The sequence below is a fragment of the Accipiter gentilis genome, chromosome 31 (assembly GCF_929443795.1).
Source record: "Accipiter gentilis chromosome 31, bAccGen1.1, whole genome shotgun sequence".
NCBI classification, from domain to species: domain Eukaryota; kingdom Metazoa; phylum Chordata; class Aves; order Accipitriformes; family Accipitridae; genus Astur; species Astur gentilis.
Window position 1 is genome coordinate 19,502,104 of NC_064910.1, and position 21,640 is coordinate 19,523,743.

Below are 21,640 nucleotides of genomic sequence, written 5' to 3' on the forward strand. Positions count from 1 at the left end.
CAGTCCCACGATTTAGGCTTAGGCTGCACAAGGGGTCAAGGAAACAACTTTACCCCAAAGTTGGCTCCTTTGTTCTTTCCCTGTAGGTAGTTTATCTTTACTGTTTTCTGGGTTTCCCACTGCAGTGATGGTCAGGTCCTCTTTCCCATGGAGGGGAGAAAACACCTGGGAGGAGAAGAGTTGCCAGGGGTCCATCACGACACGGTTCTGAGTTCTGTCCCAAGCCTCATTTTCAGCAGCAGAGTATTTCAGCGTGTATAAATATAAATTAGTATTTCTGCAAGAGAATGAAAGGGTCAGGCAGTTAGATCCAAGCATAACACAGGCTGAGAATACCAGCACTGCTGTACCCGTGTATTTCTACCCTAACTGGCAACTGTGCTCGCCCCGTGCATCTCCAGAGCATAGTACACCAGTTGTACCAAATTACATAGTAAATTGGTGAGATGGGCAAGTGTTCAGTAGGATCCATGAAATGCATATTTACATCTGACCCAATTAATCCCTTTCTCCACAGGGGATAGAAGCTGCTATTTGAATGTAATTAATTGTGAAGCATTCTGTAATGATGTTGTCCAAATGACATTGTGCAAACCCAAATTGTATTAACTAGACTGTTGAAACCTCACGCTGTCTCAAGGTCTGAAAAACTTCATGGGTTCCAGTAAAATCCACTTTCTATAGTACCTTTAAAAAAGTGGTGTTGAAGCCATTTGTTTCTCTATCTTTTTTTCCAGGGGGAAAACAACGTTGTTTAGTTATTCATGTTCAAGTCGACAGCCATTGCTTATGGCAAACTGATCAGTCAGGGCCTGATTCTGACATACTTAGCTTGGTTTAATGATCAAACATGTTTATTTCACTTGATCCACTGCTAAAGCAAGATGCTATTTACTGTAAATATGGATATCCGTACTCGAGTATTTATCTTGTGGCCCGATTTTGTTTCTTTCTTTCTTTTTTTTTGTAATAACACTAATCTTCCTTGCAAAAAAAGAAACAATTGGCCAACTAGGAGTAGATGTATAGGTGGGGAAAGAGATTTTTTTTGCTACAACATGAGGAGGGGGCTAGGGATAGTTACACTGGAAGGAATAAACACCTTGAAACTCCGCATATTCTAAGTGCTTGTTGCTGAGTCTTCCCAGAGTTCTCACAAAGACCCATTTCAAGTTGGGAGCATCTGAAAACTCCTTGCCAAGCCCAACCACAGGTCACTAAAAATTTACCCACTTCCACTCGCCGTGACTGGACTTTCCCCATGGCACCTCAGAGCTGGCACAGCCCTGGCTTTTCCCACACGGCACTACTTTACGGCAGCAGGATCAATATCAAGGACTTACTATTGGAAAGTTCAGTTTTCCAGTGGCTGGTTGAGTATATCTGGCATACTGAGTGTGCCAGAGTGTTTTTAGCTCCTGGAGAAACAGATTGGAAAGGTCAGAAAAGACTCCTGTCATTGCCAAATCACATGAAGTGACAGAAGTCCAGAATCCTACCTGGGAATTTCTGTACTGAGCCTGTAACATCTCTCTGAGCGATAGCATAGCTCTTCAAATAATTTAATTTCTAACTTGTGCATGTAATTTCTCATACAGCTACTGTATGTACATTTTTACACACACATTTATAATCCACTTGCATAAGTGCAAGTTATGTTACCAAAGTGCCAGGGTTTTAATTTCTCTGTGATATTATGACAAGACTCCCAGGAGACACAACACCTTCATTTTCATGCCTCACCTCACTCTCTTCAAGTGATTCTCCATGTAGTTTTCTGAGAGAACTCTTTCTGCTAGTCATGTGGAAGTGCTCTGCCTGTGACCGACTCATTCATTTTTCTGTTAAGCCTTCCCAAGCCTGCTGGTGATAGAGACTTGCCTTCAGGTGCTCTGTAATCTTCTCCTGTCAAAAGAATAACTCATTAAGAATGGAGATCACAAACCCTGTTCATTACAGATTATCCGAGTTGCACAAATGTGGGATCTTGTGTGCCATTCTAGGAAGGCAAGTTGTGTGTTTCCTCTTCAGGACGTAAAGTCTTCCAGATGCCTGCATGTAGCAGCCCTGATACTCTCTGACACAAACTTTCCAAGAAGTTGATCTATCTGTTGTCTGTTAACTTAGGCCAGCTTTCTCTTTCACTTCCATGGAGGGCTTACTTTTCTAGTATGGTTTGTTTCTCTTGTCAAATTGACAAGAAAGAGCTGTACAACAGATATTTATGCAAAAAACACAGGGTTTTACCACATTCACAGTCTTCAGGTTTTGCAAACACAGTGTAGAGCCAGAAACTAAGTTTCCTCATTTGCCCCATTTGCAGAATTTTTGTCTTGTAGGCTTCTTATGTGCTGAGCATGGCAGGCAAAGGAAATTATAGCAAGTCTAATCAAGCGTAATGCCACTATGGGCTGGTGAGAGAGAGAGAACTTGTGCATCACAGGATGCTCTTTTAGAGCCCTCGGCATCTTCTGTCTGGAAGATGTACAAGGTCCTAATACGCCCCTTTTCACCATTACATACCTAGTTAGGTGAATTAAGATATATTTGTCTGGTCCCATGTGTTTCATTGCATGTGCAGCATGGGTCCTTATACTGCAGAAGTACTCTGTCCTAACTTTGAAAGATTGGTGACCCTGAGACTGTCACAGGACTTCCCATGCAAAATCTGGGGGAAGTTCTTGTGTTCACAGATATTTATACCAACGAGTGGATACTTCTGAAAATCACTTTGTGCTCTTGCTCAATAGTTTTCCAGCCCTACCAAGAGATTATATAGGTATTTCCTATAAACTTGCAGTGGCTTTTGCAGAAGACAATTACCTTTCTTGCAAGCTTTGCAAGTTCTTGCCCCATCCTTTACAGAGGAGCAAGTGACAAATTATCCAGCTATTCAACTGCAGTTTTCTTATTAGACCATAATGTCAGCTAATCTTCCATCAGACAGGTCCCTCTTGGGTATTTGTGCATGTATGTGTGTGCGTGTGTGTCTCTAAGATGAGAAGCAGAGGAGGTGTAACATATTTTAGATATTATTCTCCCTACATTAGCTTTACACTGTATTTCCCACACAGGTCACTGGATTTCTTTTGTGCCTGTCTACCTAGTAATTGCCAGTTTCCCCCAGGCTCTCATATGCTGGCATGTCCTGCCATGCCTGGGCTTCAGCTTTTCTGAATTTATTAATTCTAGTTCTCTCTCTGAGCCTCTTATGTTTGGGTATCATGCTTCTCACTCCAGGTAGCCTCACCGATATTTTTGGTAATGATTTTCCTAGCAAAACTAAAGAGGATTAGTTGTTTCTTGATTTATCTGTTAGCTTCAAAATTATTGCTCTATATAGCTTTTTTTAATTACTTTTCAAACCTTTCCTACCAAGCGTAAGGTTAGTTGCTCTTCCTACCTAGTTTGAAAATCTGTTTTTTGGCTCTTCAGCATAGTTAATGTGTTCTTCATGTAGCATTTGTTTTCAGCTTAACCCTTCTAGCTAGCAACAGTCAAATTTCTTATCGCAGACACAATAAAACTGGATTCCTATCAGAAGTAATAGCTCTTTATTATAGATTTTTTTTAAAAAATGCTTGCAAACAATTGTTTTAGTAATGCCTACAGAAAGGTATAATACTGGATTTAGATTCTTGTTTTCAGGTTTACATCTTAGGCAAAATGAGCTTGTCACCTGTTTAAGCTAAACACGCTGCATTATAGTCAGAAGGCAAAGGGACTTGGTAGGAACATTTCTTCTGGGCACTGTGGAGACCTAGCAGTCAAATAGCCAGTGGAGCTCCGAGGTTCATAGGGCAGCTGTTCAGCAACCGGCTGCATCTCTCCGCTGCGTGAAGTTCCATCTGGAGATGATAAAGCCCAAGAAACCTGTCCCGTTAGGCCAGGGCTCTGGCTAGCACGGGAGGCTCTCTGGGGCAGCAGCACGTCCTCGGTGCATCCTCCTGGGCTCCAGGACTTTGCAGCTCAAGGACTTTCTAAGCCAGAGGTGGTATTTTTGTGACGAGTAGCCTTTACTATTTATGGATAGAGCAGTCAGTTCAATGTGATTTATGAATTATTAAAACACTTTTCTTGAACTTGCTATAAGTTGTTCACATTAGCTCCTCAGCACTTGCGGGACTAAGAGTACATATGGCCACCGGAGCCACCGGGAGTTCACGCCGGGAGTGAAAAGGGTGTGGAAGTGGAGGAAGAGCGTGTGCGAGGTTAATCAAGAAGTAAAAATAAACAAAGCTGTGTATTAAATGAAAGCAAACGGGATGACTAATGGTTTTGCACATTGTAATGCATATTTGCAGGGTTCAGTTGGTATCTGTCATGAACAAAGCAATACGGAGTTCAGTGACGGTGCCTGCAAGGACAGCAGGGTTGAAAGAGAGAGGAAGAGAGCTAGTTATGCTGGTTTTCTTTCCCGATCCAAGGTATTTCTGTTTGTACAATTACATGAACAAAAGCAGGAACAAATTTAGCGTATTTAAGGACTTAGCAGAAGCCAGCTTCATCCTGCTATTTCAGATTTCTCAAACAGTGGTTGGGATGGCTACTGGTGGTCCTTAGCCCACGCAAGCAAGGAAGCAAAAACATGGGGAAAAATAAGGTTATTTGCTCACGTAATGTAAAAAACCAAAACCATGAAACACTAAGTCAGTGCTGCTGTTCCAAGTCTTCCCCTTCACATCGACTTCAGATATTACATAAAAGCAATCGATTAGCTAGCTTTTGCAGTTCTTTTTTTAAATGTTTTTGAGCACTGCCATTTTGTTCCTTATTTTGGAGATGTCCTAGATTTGTCTGTCATGAACTATGATGGAGTCAGTTCTGTATTTTTTGCTAATGGCTTGGTCTTTTATTATTCTGCCCTTACTGTTACCTGTGCTGGATGTTCATGCAGTGGTAATATAAACTGTACTTTTTCACAGGGACCAAACATGAGTGTGAAGAAAAAGTAATAAAAACTCCAGAGATGGTAGCTTTTTGCAGACACAGAAAATGTTGTCTTACTCCCTAGCTGTAAATACTCTTTTTTCAAGTTTGCACAAAGGATGTTTTTCCCCAAATACGTGACAGCTCTTTTAAGACACTCTGGTGCTGTATGCTCCTGTTCTTCTATTACTTCTAGACACTGAGGATGCCCGTTTGTGTTGTCTGTCTCCGATTTGCTCTTTGATCTTTGTTCACTTTGCCTTGTGGCTTATATTGTCTTATTTTGTTGTAAAAATAATCTATTTGAATTTTGCTTTTTTGATGCATGAAGACCGATGATTTTTTCACCCATCTTTGTTCTGTTACTGCTTTTCCCTTTGTTTGGCGAGTTATCTTGTGGGTGTTTGTGTAGCTGAGGCTGAATATCAGACTTATATCATGACAAGAGATTTTTTTTCATCAGAGGCTGTGTTTGAACTTAACAGCTGTTACTTCCTGAATATTTTTTGAACCCCACGTGAGGCTAATAGACGGCTTTATTGCGTGTGGCATCCCAGCCAGTGTTCTCGGAGTCTCACTTTTCTTCTGTCACCACTATACATTCCTTGCCACCCAGCCTGCCTCTCATGAGTCTGTCAAATATTTACCTCCTTCAGCTATGAAACAAGAACCTAGTTCTCCTGCAGCGAGGTCTTATTCACCTGAGGGGAGATAGAAAGGTGTTTTAGGGGGCATATCACACCTTCTCTCTTGTGTGAGCTGTGGGCTGCCTTAGCCTGAGGCAGGCTCCTGCACTCCGAAAGCGCTGTACCCCAGGGGTACAGGCGTGCCCGAAGGGTAATCGGCATGCCATGGTGGGATGTGGATTTTAACCTTTCTTATCCCTCAAGTCCTCCCCTCTTGCCTTCCATATCAAAGTGAAGATGTCTTAGGAACTGGTAGCAAATTCCTATGAATCTGGGAATCCTTTCTGTCTGCAGCTTTCGAAGCTTCAAAGCAAAGAGGCTTAAACTTTAGCCTCTTTGCATGTTTAAAGCATTACAACATAGAGAAAGCTGTTTGGCCTGGATGGTTATTGATTTCTACTCTGTTCTTCAAACAACAAACACAGAATCGTAGGATGACAGGGAACAGGACCAGAAGAGCCCTTGAGAGCCAGCACCAGGCGATATGCTGGGAGATTTACAGTTGCTGAAAATATTAATCAGTGCTCTTAAACAGTTTCTTCTGTAATGTGCCCAATATATCAGGAGTGAGTTTAAGAGAGATTTGTGAGGGATTGTTCCTCAGGGAGACTGTGAGCTGAATTATATCTGTGGATGTGCTGACCCACAGTTGAGTATTTCTGATTTACACCCTGTAATTCTCCTTGACTTGCAAGTACTCCTGGAACAAAGGTCAGTAAAAAAGTCTCTGAACAATTATTTACCATTCTGGACAGGAATAGTGATACGTTCTTTCTATCCTAAGGCGCTTTGGCTCCCCTTCCTTCTGCAGCGGCACAGGTTACAGCTGCAGATATGCTGCTGAAGTACAGCTACCAAGTTTGTGTTTTGTAACTCGTGCCAATCTCGTACTAAGCTGTTTGCTTTCCTAGTCTGTGCTCTCATCCTTTCTTAGCACTGAGAACTGCCCTTCACCCTACAGCCCCTTTTAGACATTACTCCTAATTTTAACTCACGTCTGGACTGAGGAAACGGATTTTTCAACACATAGATGAGGAGCCAGGATTAATCCAATACTTATTTTGACAGTGATATAAAACCCATAAATGCATGATGGAGTCTAAAAACAACCTGCCTGAGCAATTAGCTCAGTAATCAGACATTTAAAAACAGTGGCAGAAAAGCAGAGCTACGGATTAAGATGCATGATGATTTTCTTTATTTAATAGAAAAGCATGTGGAATTTTAATTACAATCAGGAGATTTTACGTTTACTGCAAGTACTCATGTGGGTTGCTAACGTGACAACTGTGGTTTGACAAGGAAGGACCACACAAAGCAAGACTTGAAAACTGGCAGATAGGAATACAGTGACTATTTCATTTTGGGCCCCGCAAGAGAACACACATCTGAAATGAATATGTGACAAGTAGGGAGTATTGAATTTCTGTGTGAGGAGTTGACAAGTCAGACAAACAGCAGCCATATATTATCTGTGATGGTGAAAAGATCACATCATTTATAACCTTTGAAGCAACAGGAAAACTGAACGCAACATCATCTTATAATGATCTAAGAGAGAACTGTCTCTTCTTTTTTTTTTTTTTTTCTCCCTGGTTATATATAGCTGTTAGAGAGGGCCCTGCTGAGCGGAAAATGGAGCATATGATCAAGGGCAGTCCAGCGAGTCAATTTACTGACTAATACTGTAGATTATCATGTCAAATATATAGCACCAGCAGTATGAACAATAATGAAGCCTAGTTTATTTCTTTCCTGTAAATTGAAACGAAGATGTGATTGGAATTGTCACACCCTGGATATATGAGCCAGATTCTCTTAATCATCCAAAACAAATTGCCTTATTCTTTATATTGACATTTATTTTAGGAGCCATTCCAAGCCTGGCAAGCTGAAACCATCTATTTAAATGTGTCAAACACGTTTAAAATATCCTCTAGACAGCTGTCCCCTCAGGTGGTGGTTCAAGGGTCTCGTGCTGCTCCTCTCAGACCCAAAGAAGGGATAACTCGGCCTTTCCTCCCATGGGGAGAAACCAAGCAATGCAGAGTCATGCAGAGACACTGCAGATGAGCTCTGGGATCATCGGTAAACCAGCCAGCCACAAAGCTGACAGGGCAAGGGAGCCCTAGAAGCCCCAGATGGCCATCGAAAGGAGCCTTTCCTTGCCTGGTCTTCTGTCTTCCCATGCCTCAGAGTGTCGGTGAGCAAGCACGAGGAGGAGGGTATTGCCAATATTGTGCAGGCTCCATGGGTCTTCTTCCATTACTTTTGTTTTCTTTCCAAATTACAGGGACAACATACCCATGGGATTTGTAGGTTTGGTTATGGTGTTGATCAGTAAGGTGGTATTCTCTGTAATGTCAAACTGAACACCACCTCAAGAGGAGGTACAGTTAGCAATCTGGTAAAATTTCCACTCCATACACAAGGGGTTCATTTTAATTTAGCTGTACAACACCAGGCTTCGTGTGTTTTACTTGTGTCCAAGCTCCAGGTGAAAGTCTGCTCTCCTTTTGGTCTGTCAAAATTCTAGCATGCGAAAAACTTGGGGAAGTAACATTTGAATTGCAAGTAACTGCCATTCCTTCAGGGATAAAAAGAGTCCATAATCAATGTTATTGATTTCTAAACTCTTTTCTCTAAGAAGAAAGCTGAGAGTAATTGGAAAGACATTTACTAATTGTTTGCCAAAGATAAGTCACAAAGCCCAAATATTGCTTATCTGTTAAGTATAATTTCCTGAAGGCGGTGTGTAAACTAATACAGAAATTAGCACAGTGTTATAATTTTAGCACATATAAGGAAAAGCAGATGGTACTGCTTTGATTGGACATGTCATTGGAGTACTCCAGAGAATGCCAAATCTTTAATCTATTACTACTTGCATATACTACCACGTTACTCAGTTTTCAGTAGACTAGAACAACATGTACTATGCACAAACGACTCTTTTTGCTGAGCTTTAAACTTAGAATAAAAATGAAATCCCTTTTGCTGGTTTTGCAGCACTCACTGTGTTCATTTTCCAAATGGTTCGTGTTGCATGTTCTGGGTGGTCAGAACAAAGGCACAGGCGGCTCCCTGGGCCAATGCACTCGACAATCTTCAGCTTTCTGTGCCAGCAACGGGGCACGCTGTATGTCATGAACAGTAGTACAAATGAGAAGCGATACATTTCAAAAAGCTTTGTGGTACTGGAAACTCTTTGAGCAGTTAGGAGCTCTGCAGATATCCAAAAGTGGAAGGTTTTCATTTTTAAAACAATCAGCTATTTCCTGGTTATTCTTGAAAGGTGGAATAACACCTTTCAGTTCAGAGGTTGTCTTGGCAAGGTGGAGCTCTACTTTTACGCTTTGTCTTTTCTTTGGAGGAAGAGAATTTGGCCGCAAAGAGCAGAAAAGGGGCAAGAGCTGACAGGGGTTCAGGAAGGAACTGAAAGAAGGTGGGGGTTGCATATTTGGAAATCGGTGAGGATGAAAGCAACAAAGAGGAGGTAGGCAAGAGCAGAACTGGGAATTGGTGAGGCAAAATGCGTAGTAGAAAAAAGTAGAAAAGGAGTCAAGAAAAGAAGAGAAGAGAGAGTGGCAGAAGGAAGGAGACAGGGAAGCAAAAGGACCAAAAAAGTAGCTATTGAATACCCTTTCCTTGATCAGTTTTCCTGTGTTTCACATTAGTGGTTTTAAGACCCCATTCATGTTTCCAGCTCAGAGGACAAAACAAATCAGGTTAATGCCCACTCGTTATAAACACGCAGTGTGTGCGATATCCAGTATTTAGGTCCCCAAACCCAGCATCTTGTCTGATCCTGGTAGAGTGCTCCCGCCTGGTACTCACGAGGAGTAGACACCCAGTGTCTACTCCAGTGAAGCAGACACCCGTGCTGTCAGGTCTCCCTTTTCCTTGGGGGGGCTCCTGCACTGCTTCATTCTCTGGCTGATTGGGATATTTTCCAAACACGATCCTTTCCCAGGTGTTATTCCCTCACAAAAGTAGGACCTCAAGGTCAGGTGGTTGTAGGCCCTCAAAGTGAGTCCTGACCTCTTCAGTATACCCAAGGACAGGCTTCTCCAGAGCTCCAGCACTGCAAACACTGATTTAGAATTACTCCAGGACACATAAAAGATGACACATACAACATGTATGTACAGCATATGCTATGCTGGCGTAGCAGCCCTTTATTTTGGTGTTATTCTTGCGCTCTCTCCTCTAGATAAATTAATCAGACATTTCTTCTCCCATTTTCCTTGATACTCTTGAGCAAAACTTGGGCTCAGATGAGCATCTGAGATCCTTTCCCCAAAATACTTCTTCCACTGCTATAGCCACGCTTCTGCGTTTCATCTGCCTGTACCTCTCAGTGCTGACTTTTCTTACATACTAGTAAATCTATGGTTTCAGGTTATCCTTGAATCAGTTTTGCCAAGTAATAGAAGTCCATCACCGGGTGATCTGTTGCTTAGCTACTGGCCTGGGCAGATGGTCCTCCTGGAGAGGTGCCAGCACCCCACCAAAGAGCCTGTTCATGGGCAGAGGGGATTTGGAAGGTTTAATGACCCTTGCCCATGTGTTCTGTATCCCTGCTCCTTAGAACCACATTCCCATCTGAAGAGGAAAAGCTAGCAGAAAAGTTAGCATTTTGAGAAGTTATTCAAAATGGAGTTTGCAGTTTGATAAACGCTCTGGAGAGAACTCCTAACCTTAAGCTGGAAGCCAAAAATTCTCACTAGGTGGACTTCCCACTAACAAACACTTTTAGGCAATACAAAAGGTATTAAATGACTAAATTAAGTATATGCCCACATGTATATGTATGTACACATACCTACATGAGTGGGTGCATGCAGACTGTGTGGGTGTGTATGTTTGTGTGTGTGTGTGTGTGTGTGTGTAATACAGTAAAAGAAAAACTGTCAAACCCATTTTAAATGAAAACTTATTTCATTTCTGTTGTACGCATACTTCCAATGACCTTGTAGGATTTGTGGGTTTATTACTTACCAGATGAGAAAAAAAACCCCAACAATTCTGTGTAAAGATTGCTCTATCAAGTTGCTATAGCATTGAGTGCCATTGATTTTTACCTCATGATGAATGTTTATTTTGCTGTGAATAAATATCAGAGTTTTATAGAGCAACCTCATAGAAGCAAATCAAAATGAAAATACAGAAGTCTATTTGTGTAGTAAATTTCTAACACATTCAGTCAAGATGTTTCTAAGATGCAACAATTTAATTTTAGAAACAAGTTTGAAGTGCAGATAGCTGGCAAATACTTTGTTTAACCTGATCATGCTTCAGAACTATGTAAAAACAACTAGAGAAATCCACACTGAGATCTTGGCTAACAACAAGAACCAAATGATATGCAAAACCAGAAAGGATAATTTCTGTAATAGAAGATAAGAAAAGAAAAGTTACCTCAAAACATTATTCATTGGAAGTCTAGTATTAAGAACTGATAGCTGGAAAAGAAGGCGTTTATTTATCAGTTGGCTTGTCTTTTCAGGAAAAAAAAAAGCCCACGAAACTTATAAAATTTGCATGTGAACACTTTACGGTTATTCAGATATTCTTGACTATTTTTAGCAACATGATTTAAATTATTAATATAATTTGCAATATTTAATTTGTTTTGTGCAGTATTTGCATAAATTAAATGCACGAATGTCTGAGAAAGCTCTGGTAATCTCCGTCTGCGTTTGTTGGGGTTTGTTCTGTGAGTTGTTGTAGCAAATGGCTTGAAGGAGAGAGTCCACAAACAGAGAGGAAAAAACCCTCTTCCTTCCCCTTCCCTTTCCCAGCACCGAGTGGGAGACAGCCAGCGCTCAGCAAGGGCACGGATGCCCCAGGTCCCAGCGCTCCGTCCCCGGCCCTGGCCCAGGCGGGGAGGACGGCGTCCGCTGTCCCTGGCCTGCCGCAGGGTGGAAAACCGGGGGAGCTAGGGAACCAAACCCCGAACCTCAAAAACGCCCAGCGATACGCTGTTCGAGAGGGGGGTCTGCATGAATCAAATCACGAGTGCCATTTATGGGCCCTGTGTGCACATATACACTTTTTCTTTTTTTTTTCTTATTTTTGACTGTTTGACAAATGAAGTACTCTGAGATGCCATGGTCAGGGCGCAGGGGTGCTCTAACAAAGTCATCTAAGATGATTACAGCTGAGGCAGAGGCCAGTGAGAAATTTCCCAAAGGTGCAATAAAAACCATCTTCCCCAAAATATTTAAAGCTGCTTGGAGAAAAGCACCAGAGAACCTAATGGGAAAAATCCTGGAGAGGCGAGCCTTCAGATATCCCGCTCCGTGACCGGGAGCTCCGGTGCCCCCGTGCTGCGGTGGCCGTTTCCCCAAGCCGGTGGCACAGCCGGGGACACCGTGAGCCCTCGTCCCGGGGTGGCACTTGCTGGTGGCGTTGGCCCTGCAGCAGGTTTTGGGGCAGGAAAGTGCTGAATTCTGAGGCTGGGGCTTGAACAGTGCCGACAGGAGGCGGGTGAGAGAGTCTGCTCGTGCCCCATCTCATCTCTTGTGGGGCAGACGTCCAGCAGAAAGCAAGAGAAAGCTGGAAAGGTGAATTTAAGGTACGTTTCCCTCAGTGGTTTAGGTTCTTGAGGTTCTAAAACTTTAACACATACAGTCTTGCTTTACATTATTTTGCTTTGATGTGCCCATTAACCACTATTCCACGTTCTAGCTGAAACAGTCGCCACATAATTTAACATTAGCTTTGCAGTTTGCTCAGCCTTGCATGCAGACAGCAAGCATGAGCAGCGGTTAGTTGCCCTGTATCTGACAGATTTCTGGTCAGAGCAGATTATCCTTCAAATCTAGGTCATTAACATGTATTTGTCTGATGTAAAACAGACTAATGTGCCACTCCCACTGATAGACCGGACAACCTCTGCTTTCATCAGAGACAGACTGGTGGAAGAGTTATCCAAGAGAAGTCAAGTGTCCAGACTTCACTGTCCCGAGAGGATTTAATATCCAGGCAAATTATGTCTATAAGATGCTCACAGATCACTGTGTCTGAATATTTTAAGGCATTCCTTTCCTTTAAAACAAAGGGAAACCAAGACACTGTGTTAGGAATAGATATGCTGTTATTCAGGAGCTATAACTCTCTATCATAACATCTATGATGCTTTGCAAAGCAGCAGTTCCTCTGGTTCTCCCTCCCTTCCCCCAAATTAAAATATTAATTACATTATATATAAAACATGAAGTTGAATACGAAATTTACATTAACTGCATTTGCAAAATTGAGAAGAAAGCCTTGCTTTACTAAAGAAAAAGGGAATTATTTTTTTTTTTAACAAACTGATCACCCTTACTGGCTGTATAATCTTCATTATTAAAGTAAACCTTGAAAAATTTAGAATCCACTTAAAGATATTTCAAGCCAGGAAAATATTTTTGCTCCACAACATGTTTAAATTATGTTACTCTTTCAGTTGGATAATGTTCAATTCCTACTTGAAGAGGGCGAAGCCACATTAACTACCATTTCATTATTCTATTAACAACAGTTCACTTGCTGTTCTTAGAGAACGAGTAAGTAAATCACTTATGTTTCAGAGATTCTTCTGCTCTTTATCGGAGATAAGAGGTATTATTAAACACAGCTTTCTAAACCAAACCTAATTTTTTCCATTGGAAACCCTTACCAAAGACAACAATGACCAATTTCTTTTCCGTTAATTAAAATGTCAGTGCTATTTATAATTCAAGGTCTGTTTTACTTAGATTTTATAAGGCATGAGTGTCCAAATGAGAGAAAAACCCCAAACATTAGTGATCAGGAAAATCGGTGTTCAGAGAGATAGAAAAGGGGTGAATGCCACTGTCACACACAGAATGGTGGGTCCTGAGGGAGCAGCATCATGCAGCAGGATCAGTCAGAGACTGCTTGTGTTTTTGATGAAACATCTTGGTGAATATTTAGGAAAAACAATACTTAGGCCAAATTCTGGGAAGTGTTTGATCTATACTTTGGGCAGGATTGAGGTGAAAAAGTGACAATTTTACATTGCCTTCTGCTCCTGTGAAGCCTGCATTAAGGACGAGTGGGAATGGCATCTGGTGTAGGTGAGCTGAGATCCAGAGCTCTCTCTTCAGGGTGGAACAAACAAGACAAGTTTGTTAGTGACCTCTTTATTACCAAATGCCACCAGAGCTTGCTCCGTCTTCCCTTTTGCGCCCATCTAAGAAACTGGAACACATAGATTTGCTATATAAGAGTCATCTCTTTCTGTATCAGCAGGATTTAGTCTCAAGGCAGAACTATGTGAAAAGAAAAACATGACACTCAAAGTATAAAAAACTAGGGGAAATGTAAGACATTTCAGCATCGGCTCCAGCTCACAGCATATTATCAAGAGGTGGAAGACCTGAATTCCCATAGGACATACCATTTTTGGTGAGAAGGAGTGGCCTCTCTCCCAGGATCCTTTCTCCAGCAGTGGTCAGACATGGATATTGAGACAAACTGTATTTAAAAGCTCCAAGACAAACCTAGTAGGACTTTTCTGTCTTCTGAAAATAAGTCACAGAGTGCACTCTTGCATGAACTAAGCTGCACAAGGACCTATGAATCTGTGCCATTTTGCCATTTTCATTGTCTGAAATGTTTTCACACAATGGTTTACACACGTAAATGAAAGATAACTTTTTTAAAAAAATAAATTCTCCCTTTATCCTTCATGGTGTTACTGTGTTTTATCCTATTTCCTGCATTGAAAAACCCCCAACTTTGTTACTTTTGTTATCCCCCCAAAATATAATCTACTAATTTTTCTTCCATTTATTAATTTTCACCATGATTTTATGATCTCTGTGATATCCTCCCCCAAACACAGCTTTTCTAAGATGAAGAGATCTCATCTACTTTGTTTCTCCTCATGCAGAAAAAGTCTTTTATCATCCTTGCTGCTCCTCTTTTATTTTATGTAATTCTGTTATGTCTTTACTGAGTTTGAGTGACCAGAAATGCTCCTTGTGTTCAAAAACCGATCACACTGTCAGTGGATAAAGTGGCAGAATGATGTTTTCTGTCTCGTTTGCCCGTTGCCTGACTGCTGCTTAGCAGAGGACTAATGTTGTCAGAATCATCTACGAGGTAATTCCCCAAACTCCTGTCCGGGACAGAACCAATTTTTAGCCCATTACTGTCTATGTGTAATTAGGCTTATCTTTTGCAATGTGCTTTACCTTGCACTTATCAACCCTGAATTTCATTTACTGCCATTTTGTTACTTAGGCAGTCAGCATTTAGAAATCCTTCAGGAAAGCCTGGCTTAGATTTTTCCACATTTAATAGCCTGTTTCACCTGCGTACCTTCCCTTGGGAAACTTTGTCCCAGCTCATTTATAAATCTCTTCCTTGTTACTCGTTCTCATAGAGATTCTTGGGGATTCCCTCCAGTGAATCCCTCAGTATGAAATCAATCTTTTACTCCTAAACTCCATTACTGCCTTTTAAACAGTTCATCTATGAAAGGACCTTCTCTCTCGTCTCCTGTCAATTTAGCTTTGTAAGAGCCTTCTGTGGGCAACCAAAGAGAATTCGAAAGTCCAAACATGCTTCTCAGCTGAACTACCTTCATCCCCATACTCAGCGACTACTGAGAACAGAAACCATGTGAGCATGACTGCCTTTGCAAAACCACACTGTGAATTGTGTAAAGCACTGAGAGATGGGAGGTGTCTCAAAATCGTAAAGATGATTTAGGAATTAAGTCTCCAAAGCTATTTTGTTGTCTAATTCCTACTGATTCCATTTTGCATTCAAGTCTGAATTTATTGTGGGTTTCTAACATCGTGCTTATGAATGCCAAAAGGAAAATTTCTCTGATGTTCTCTACCCTATACCTAAAATTAATCTCCTATGTCCTTGAAATTTAATTAAACCAGATAGTCTTTTAAATCGTTTGCCCACCATATGTTGGGAAAAGAGTAGCAAAATTAAACAAATAAATCACATCAGAGAGTAAATTAAATACACTGTTTGAAGCCAGCCTCTCTCTCATTTTCCTCATTGTTAAAACTGAGTCAATGCTGACAATAAGCATTTAAAAGTGGTCAGGACAAAGCACTTCAGAATGCATTGTACAGAAAGCTGTGCATGCAAGGCATTGAATGGCCTAGATTTTCTAAAGTGTTTTTCTCATTCCTGATTGCTTTGGGGTGAAGTTGGTAGTATGAATTACATTCCAGACCTGATGGAATAGGAAGAAAAGCTTTACAAAGATGGAAGATGAAGTAAGAAAACCACGTCAGAAGTATAAGCCCCCTGATTTACATGTTGCGTACTGTAAAGCTAAGTGAAGAGAATCAATGCCATTACTTTGTAAAGCACAGAAAATGACTAAATTAATAAAATTTAAATTGAGATGAATTATCATGAAATTAAAAATTGAGGAAAAAAAAGTAATTCTTGTGTGATGAAAATTGTTTAAAGCCAACACCTAAGCATGTTCGTTATGACACCGTAAGATAATACACATAAAACTGTGCTGTTGAAAAAGCGTCTGTAGAAAGCATTTGCCCAAATCTCAGGAAACGTAATTGGTTTTCAAAGGACAGTTCTAAAATAGTCAGGAGTGTGAACATCTGAGATGAAATCAGCAAAAGAATGCTTTCATCTTGCGATTTATTTATTTTCTGTTTCTCATCCTAGCTGGTGACCCTTTTCCCTATGTCTTTATCAAGGACAGATTGGGTTATGACTACATATTATGGAAGACTAACTTCACATCGCTTTAGAAGGATAAAGTTAATGACTTCAATGGCAGTGGATTCTGCCACTCCAGTTGATGTCCAGTGGTTTCCAGCTGCTCTTTGATTTTGGTTTTAGAATCTGTAAAAACATAAATAGCCTGGGATTTCATTTTGGGTGGAAGCAGTTTAAGGGCTCGGGGGCCCAGTAGGACACAAGCCCAACTCTGCAGACTCATGGGAAAAGTATCGTCCTAGGACAGACATGTGGGTCTTGATCTCTGCAGGGTTTCGTTGTTAATTTTCAACACTTTCACTGGCCAGCTTCATAGGAAAGGGCAGAGACCTCATCAGCCTGAGGTCTTTCAGGTGATGTCTGCTCAGGTGGGAGAGCTCTGATGGGGTCGGATCCTGCCCGTGAGACTGCAGATGCTGACAGGACTCAGAGGGCAGGCAGGTGCCGGACTGCAAAGCCCCTTCGGCTCCTGGGGGATTTCACTGCTGAAAATCACACGGTGGTTACGGAGCTGCGGCACCTCCAGGGCTGGAGGTGAGGCTGTAAGGGCTGCGGCTTTGCTTGCTTCCAGTGGCACTTAGACAACGGCAACAGCCACAGCTTAGGTGTCTCTAGAGCTGTTTTTGTAAGAGTGTAATAGCAAACATAGAAACAAGTGGCGACTAGAAACACAGTGCCGTTCTCTTAATTAATTATTTAGTCTTTGAAAAAAGTTTTTCTGATAAAGGTTGAAAAAAAGCCACATAAACACACACTTTTTTGCAACCAGCAAACAGCTCCATGTTGGGAGAACAGGTAACAAACTGATCCAGAGATTTATTGGGGAGAAGGAGGTTCAAATCTGCTCAAGCAGAGAAGGAAACTGAGCATGTGTTCCTCATACCCCAGGTGAATGCTGTACCTCTTGTATCCAGGGTAAATCAGCATCTACTGCAGTCCTAAACAAAAACCTAGCATGGGGACTGGGCACAATTCTCTCTGGGTTTTGAGAGAAAGAAGTGGCATGGCCCACTGTCTTCGGGGGAGAAGCAGGGCTCTAAATCCCGTCTGGAAATGAGTGGCTCCTCACAGATAAAGGTTGGGTGCTGAAGACCTGAAAGAATGTGATTTAAACATCCCTGTCCCTAACGTCAGGTGGTTTCCCACTTGAGTTACAACAGTGTAAGCTCAAAAGCAGGGCTGTGGCATTGAAGATGAATTGCTCAGCCCCACGTAACAAAGCTGCGACCCAGCAGGACACAGTGGAAGTCGGGATTCTCCAAGTCCTGTGTTGAGCTTAGTACCTTTTTTTTTTTTCCCTCCCATAGATCCCTCAGGAGTAACAGAAATTAATTTTTTAAAAAAATGAATGAAGTACATATGGCAACCCAGCTGCTGAAAATCTGTTACTCTTTTTAATCACCCCTCGTGTCCTGGGCATGCATTTTATCCTTCAAACTCAAGAAAAGGGAAAGCGTTGTGAGGAAGGCAGCTCCCTGTATTATTGGGGGACTTTGTGGTGTTATTAAGTCATGCAAGAGAAGCCTTGCCTGTAAGACTATCCAGAACTTAGGTCTCAGTGGGTTCAACTTTAAAATACTCTACATATTTATAATCACTAGGACAAGCAGAATTTCAGAGTTTAAACAGGGGGACTGCAAACTGTAAATAAATAAACTTGGAAAAGGAGAGGACCATGCTTCTTTTTCTTAATGATGGTGAGCTTTTGAAAAGAAAGGGATATAAAGTCTGGATAAGTACTCAAAGAGCCTTGCAATACCGCAGTTTTCCACCTGCTCAGAGGTACACTGTAGAATAGTCCTCAGGCTGAAGTGACAGGAGCTCCAAAGCACTGTTTGCTGCCTATCCTCCTTCCATAAGCACTAAATGTCATAAGCAGTCAGAGCGACTATTTCTCATTTGGTAGCCTTGGATCATACTACTTGTTATTCACGTTTGCATGTCAGCTGCAAGGTAAGGAGAGCAAGTGTGGTGATATATTCAATTCCAATGCTGGAGCTGGGGAGAGAAAAAAATGCAATTATTGAAAGAGGTTCTTCTGTGAAGGAGCAGTGATTTACATCCTGAATAGGTGTAAATTATCCTCCCTCCCCACCCCCAAGTTCAGCAAATGTACTCCTTATTCAATATCTTGCTGCTGTGATGTTTTTTATTTTGCAGTCTCCAATTCTCTGTTAAGATCAGAAGGCTGTGGTTTGGTGAGAGATACGGGGGAGTACTCCTTGTGAGGGAGTGGGCTTCCTGTGAGCCCAAGAAGCAGTCATTTTAAGTCAACAATGCGGTATTAGTCGGTCGAAGGTCTTTAACTAGGTCAAGCTGCTGGACCTACAATTCATCCCTGCTGGAATGAAAAAGAATAGAGCTGCTTGTATGTTGGTTTTGAATCCTTCATGGAGGGCTGCCAGTAACTGTTAACTTGTGTATTATTGTGCTATCAGACAGGAGAAACAGCAGTGAGAATTTACCAGCACAGTCACAAACCTTTCATCACACAGTTATCATGGTGATAAAGTTCAGTGGTAGTTACTCACCTCTCCAAAAACAAATAGTACCCACTCAGACAAGAGAGAATGGATTTCTGCAAGATAGTGCTATATTAGCTCACGCTATTGCACCTGAGTCCCAGTTACCACTAAATCCAAGTGCCCAGTGTACTTTGAAGTACTGATTGTCAGAGTGCTCCTGTAAGCAAGGAGGGACCATGATCTATCCTTGTTTCGTAGATCAGAGACGGAGGTGCGAGGCTGTGGTTAGCTGGATACACATTGCCGTGAACTTGAGCCCCTGGATCTCTGGGTCATTCAGTTCAACCTGGCTGGAGCAGACTCTCTGCTACCAACATGACCATGTTTTCTCTCCACAGCAAGCCCGATAGCAATGAGAAACCTGTGGAGTCAGATATCTTCCCTATGGGGTTGGGATACAGCTTGCTGCTCAGGGTACTTGATTGAGCCATAGCTAGAAAAATTAAAGCTCTGATTCACAAACACTGGCAATCACCTAATTTCCATGTGTTTTTGTGTGAGTTTTGCTTGCTTGTCTTTGAAACGTGGACTTTGTATCATAGCTTAACCAGCTAATTTGCTTAGATGGTTTAGAGGGGTGCACCTCAACTACTTAAGTATATGGCGTGCTTGATAGACAGGTGATTGTGTGTCTTATTTGTCTTCTTTATCCTCCAGGAAGATGAAGTTGCTCGTGACAGTCGATTCAATTTCAGTGGCTATGGCATGGGTCACTGCCTCCAAGTCAAAGATGGCACAGCAGTCAAGGCAACTCCACCCAATCCACCTCCGGCACCACCAAAGGATTCAGATTCGATCAAAAAGAAGTTTGTTGACCGTGCAAAAAGGATTGATACAATATCCCGTGCTGCATTCCCACTCGCCTTCCTCATTTTCAACATCTTTTACTGGATTACATACAAAATTATACGGCATGAGGACATTCACAAGAAATAGGCAACTCTGGTTCGCCAGGACTTCTTAGCCAAAGTGATCCACATGTAAATAAACAGTGAAATGTCTTTCTGTCATTTGGACTAAGGGTTTCTTCCCCCACCCCCCCCAGGACACTGAAGAAAAAATGAACAAAGAGGAAAAGAAGTATAGAAGGAAAAGTGTTTGCATGAAAATATATGCCGTGAGACCAGACAATGAGGGTTCCCCCTATGTACTCTCAGTGTTGTTCTTCCAGATTCAGCATTGATCAGGCATCTGTAAATGGGGCCAAATTTTACCCAGCTTTATCACCAAGATATTATCTTTCAAAACAAAAGAGAATCAGAAAACAAGCAATTCTCCTAAAACATCTACCAAGAGACTGTGGTGGCTACAGTACAGTGAGTTATAAGAGGACCAAACTTTTTCAGGATAATGTTGCCTTTCTATTTGAAACAAGTCTACTGAGCTACATTCCATGACCATGTCTGTAGTTAGCGGTTTCACCAAGGAGTCCTTTTGTGGGTTGTAAATTATTTCTACTGATAGGGGAGAGGAAAAAAAACAGAAAAAAAATAATTTATACTTTATTATCCTTGTGGGTGTGCATTTTAATATTATCTTGCTTTACTAGAATTGTAATTTTGGAGTTGAACTTGTGTGTCGTGTGATTTATTTGATAGTTAACACTCCAAAACCAGTGAAACTGCCCAGTTTATTTTTGTTGGAAGACAGTGCACTTATTTCATTTTATTTCTGCTGATTTTACATGCAAGTTGAGGTGCCAAACTGTATTTTACCTATTGTGCTACCCTGTACCACACTACTTAGTAAGAACTTGTTTCCTCAAAGGTGTAGCTCAGTTTAGCATTGAGTTTCTATTACTGCTCTCATTGTAGCTGCAATCAATAGTTCTATAGGTAAACACAACTTGTTTACAGACCTCCAATTTATATCTTTACTCAAAGTGGCTATCATTTTAAATATCATTAATTAACCTAAGAATTTTAAAACTGTACTGTGATTTTCAGAACCCGTTACCTTTTGGTGCCGGATCTGCGTTATTCAAATCCTTGCTACATGTTTTAAAGTAGAAAATTAAAAAAAAAAAAAAAAAGATGGTATTTTTGCTTACACAGAAGAAGACAACCTGTAACATAAGATGAATCAAACATTAAAATTTTACACTTGCTGTAAAAGGGTTTATTAAAAAAAAGGTATTTGTTCAATTTCAATAAAGCTAAATGTGGTACTAACATTTCTTCCCTCTTTTCTTCATTTGCAGCAGCAGGGCTGTTTGCACCAGGTCCCAGCTCTTCTACCACTCTGTCAGCAGAAAGAGGGTGAAAAGCAACCTTCTGCTGACCTGGCTTAGCACGCCAAATTTTGCTATCTATCCTACAGCAAAGGTGCTGTTGCAGCCCCTGGGAGTATGTCAAGGACTGTCTCAGAAATGCGGCCAGCATATGACGGGAACGTTTGAAGAACATTTATATTTGTGAAGCCAGGCCCTGGGGGAGGATGCACGCCGCTCCCTGCCCACCACATCCATGCACGGCAAGAAGCACACCTCAGCTTCGCACGTGCTGTGCCCGGCTTGGGGGTGTCCTAAACTTTCTCCTGACTTTCTTACAGCTTCATCACTGTGGTGAGCTGAAGGACATGCTGAGATGGCCTGTGTCAGGTGCCTCATGTACACATCGTAATGACCAATAGTTTAAAAGCAGATTAAATTGCATCCAGTTCTCTGCCCTTCCCTTGAGAGGCCAAAATACACACCCTGAAACTGCCCGGCATAGATGTTTTTTTCCACCTCCCCTAATGAGATATGGTAGAGACATACTGTACCTGCAG

General features: G+C 41.6%; 1 protein-coding gene across 6 annotated transcripts in view; it reads left to right on the top strand.

The window, feature by feature from the left end:
* GLRA2 (glycine receptor alpha 2) overlaps nucleotides 1–20,930 on the top strand; it is a 134,391-nt gene extending 113,461 nt beyond the window's left edge. For all 6 annotated transcript variants that reach the window (XM_049834167.1, XM_049834168.1, XM_049834170.1 and 3 more), the window contains one exon: nucleotides 19,529–20,930. In XM_049834167.1, coding sequence (XP_049690124.1) covers nucleotides 19,529–19,807 — 279 coding nt within the window. In that variant the 3' untranslated portion in view covers nucleotides 19,808–20,930. The remainder of the gene's footprint in view (nucleotides 1–19,528) is intronic.
* Nucleotides 20,931–21,640: the final 710 nt, after the last annotated feature.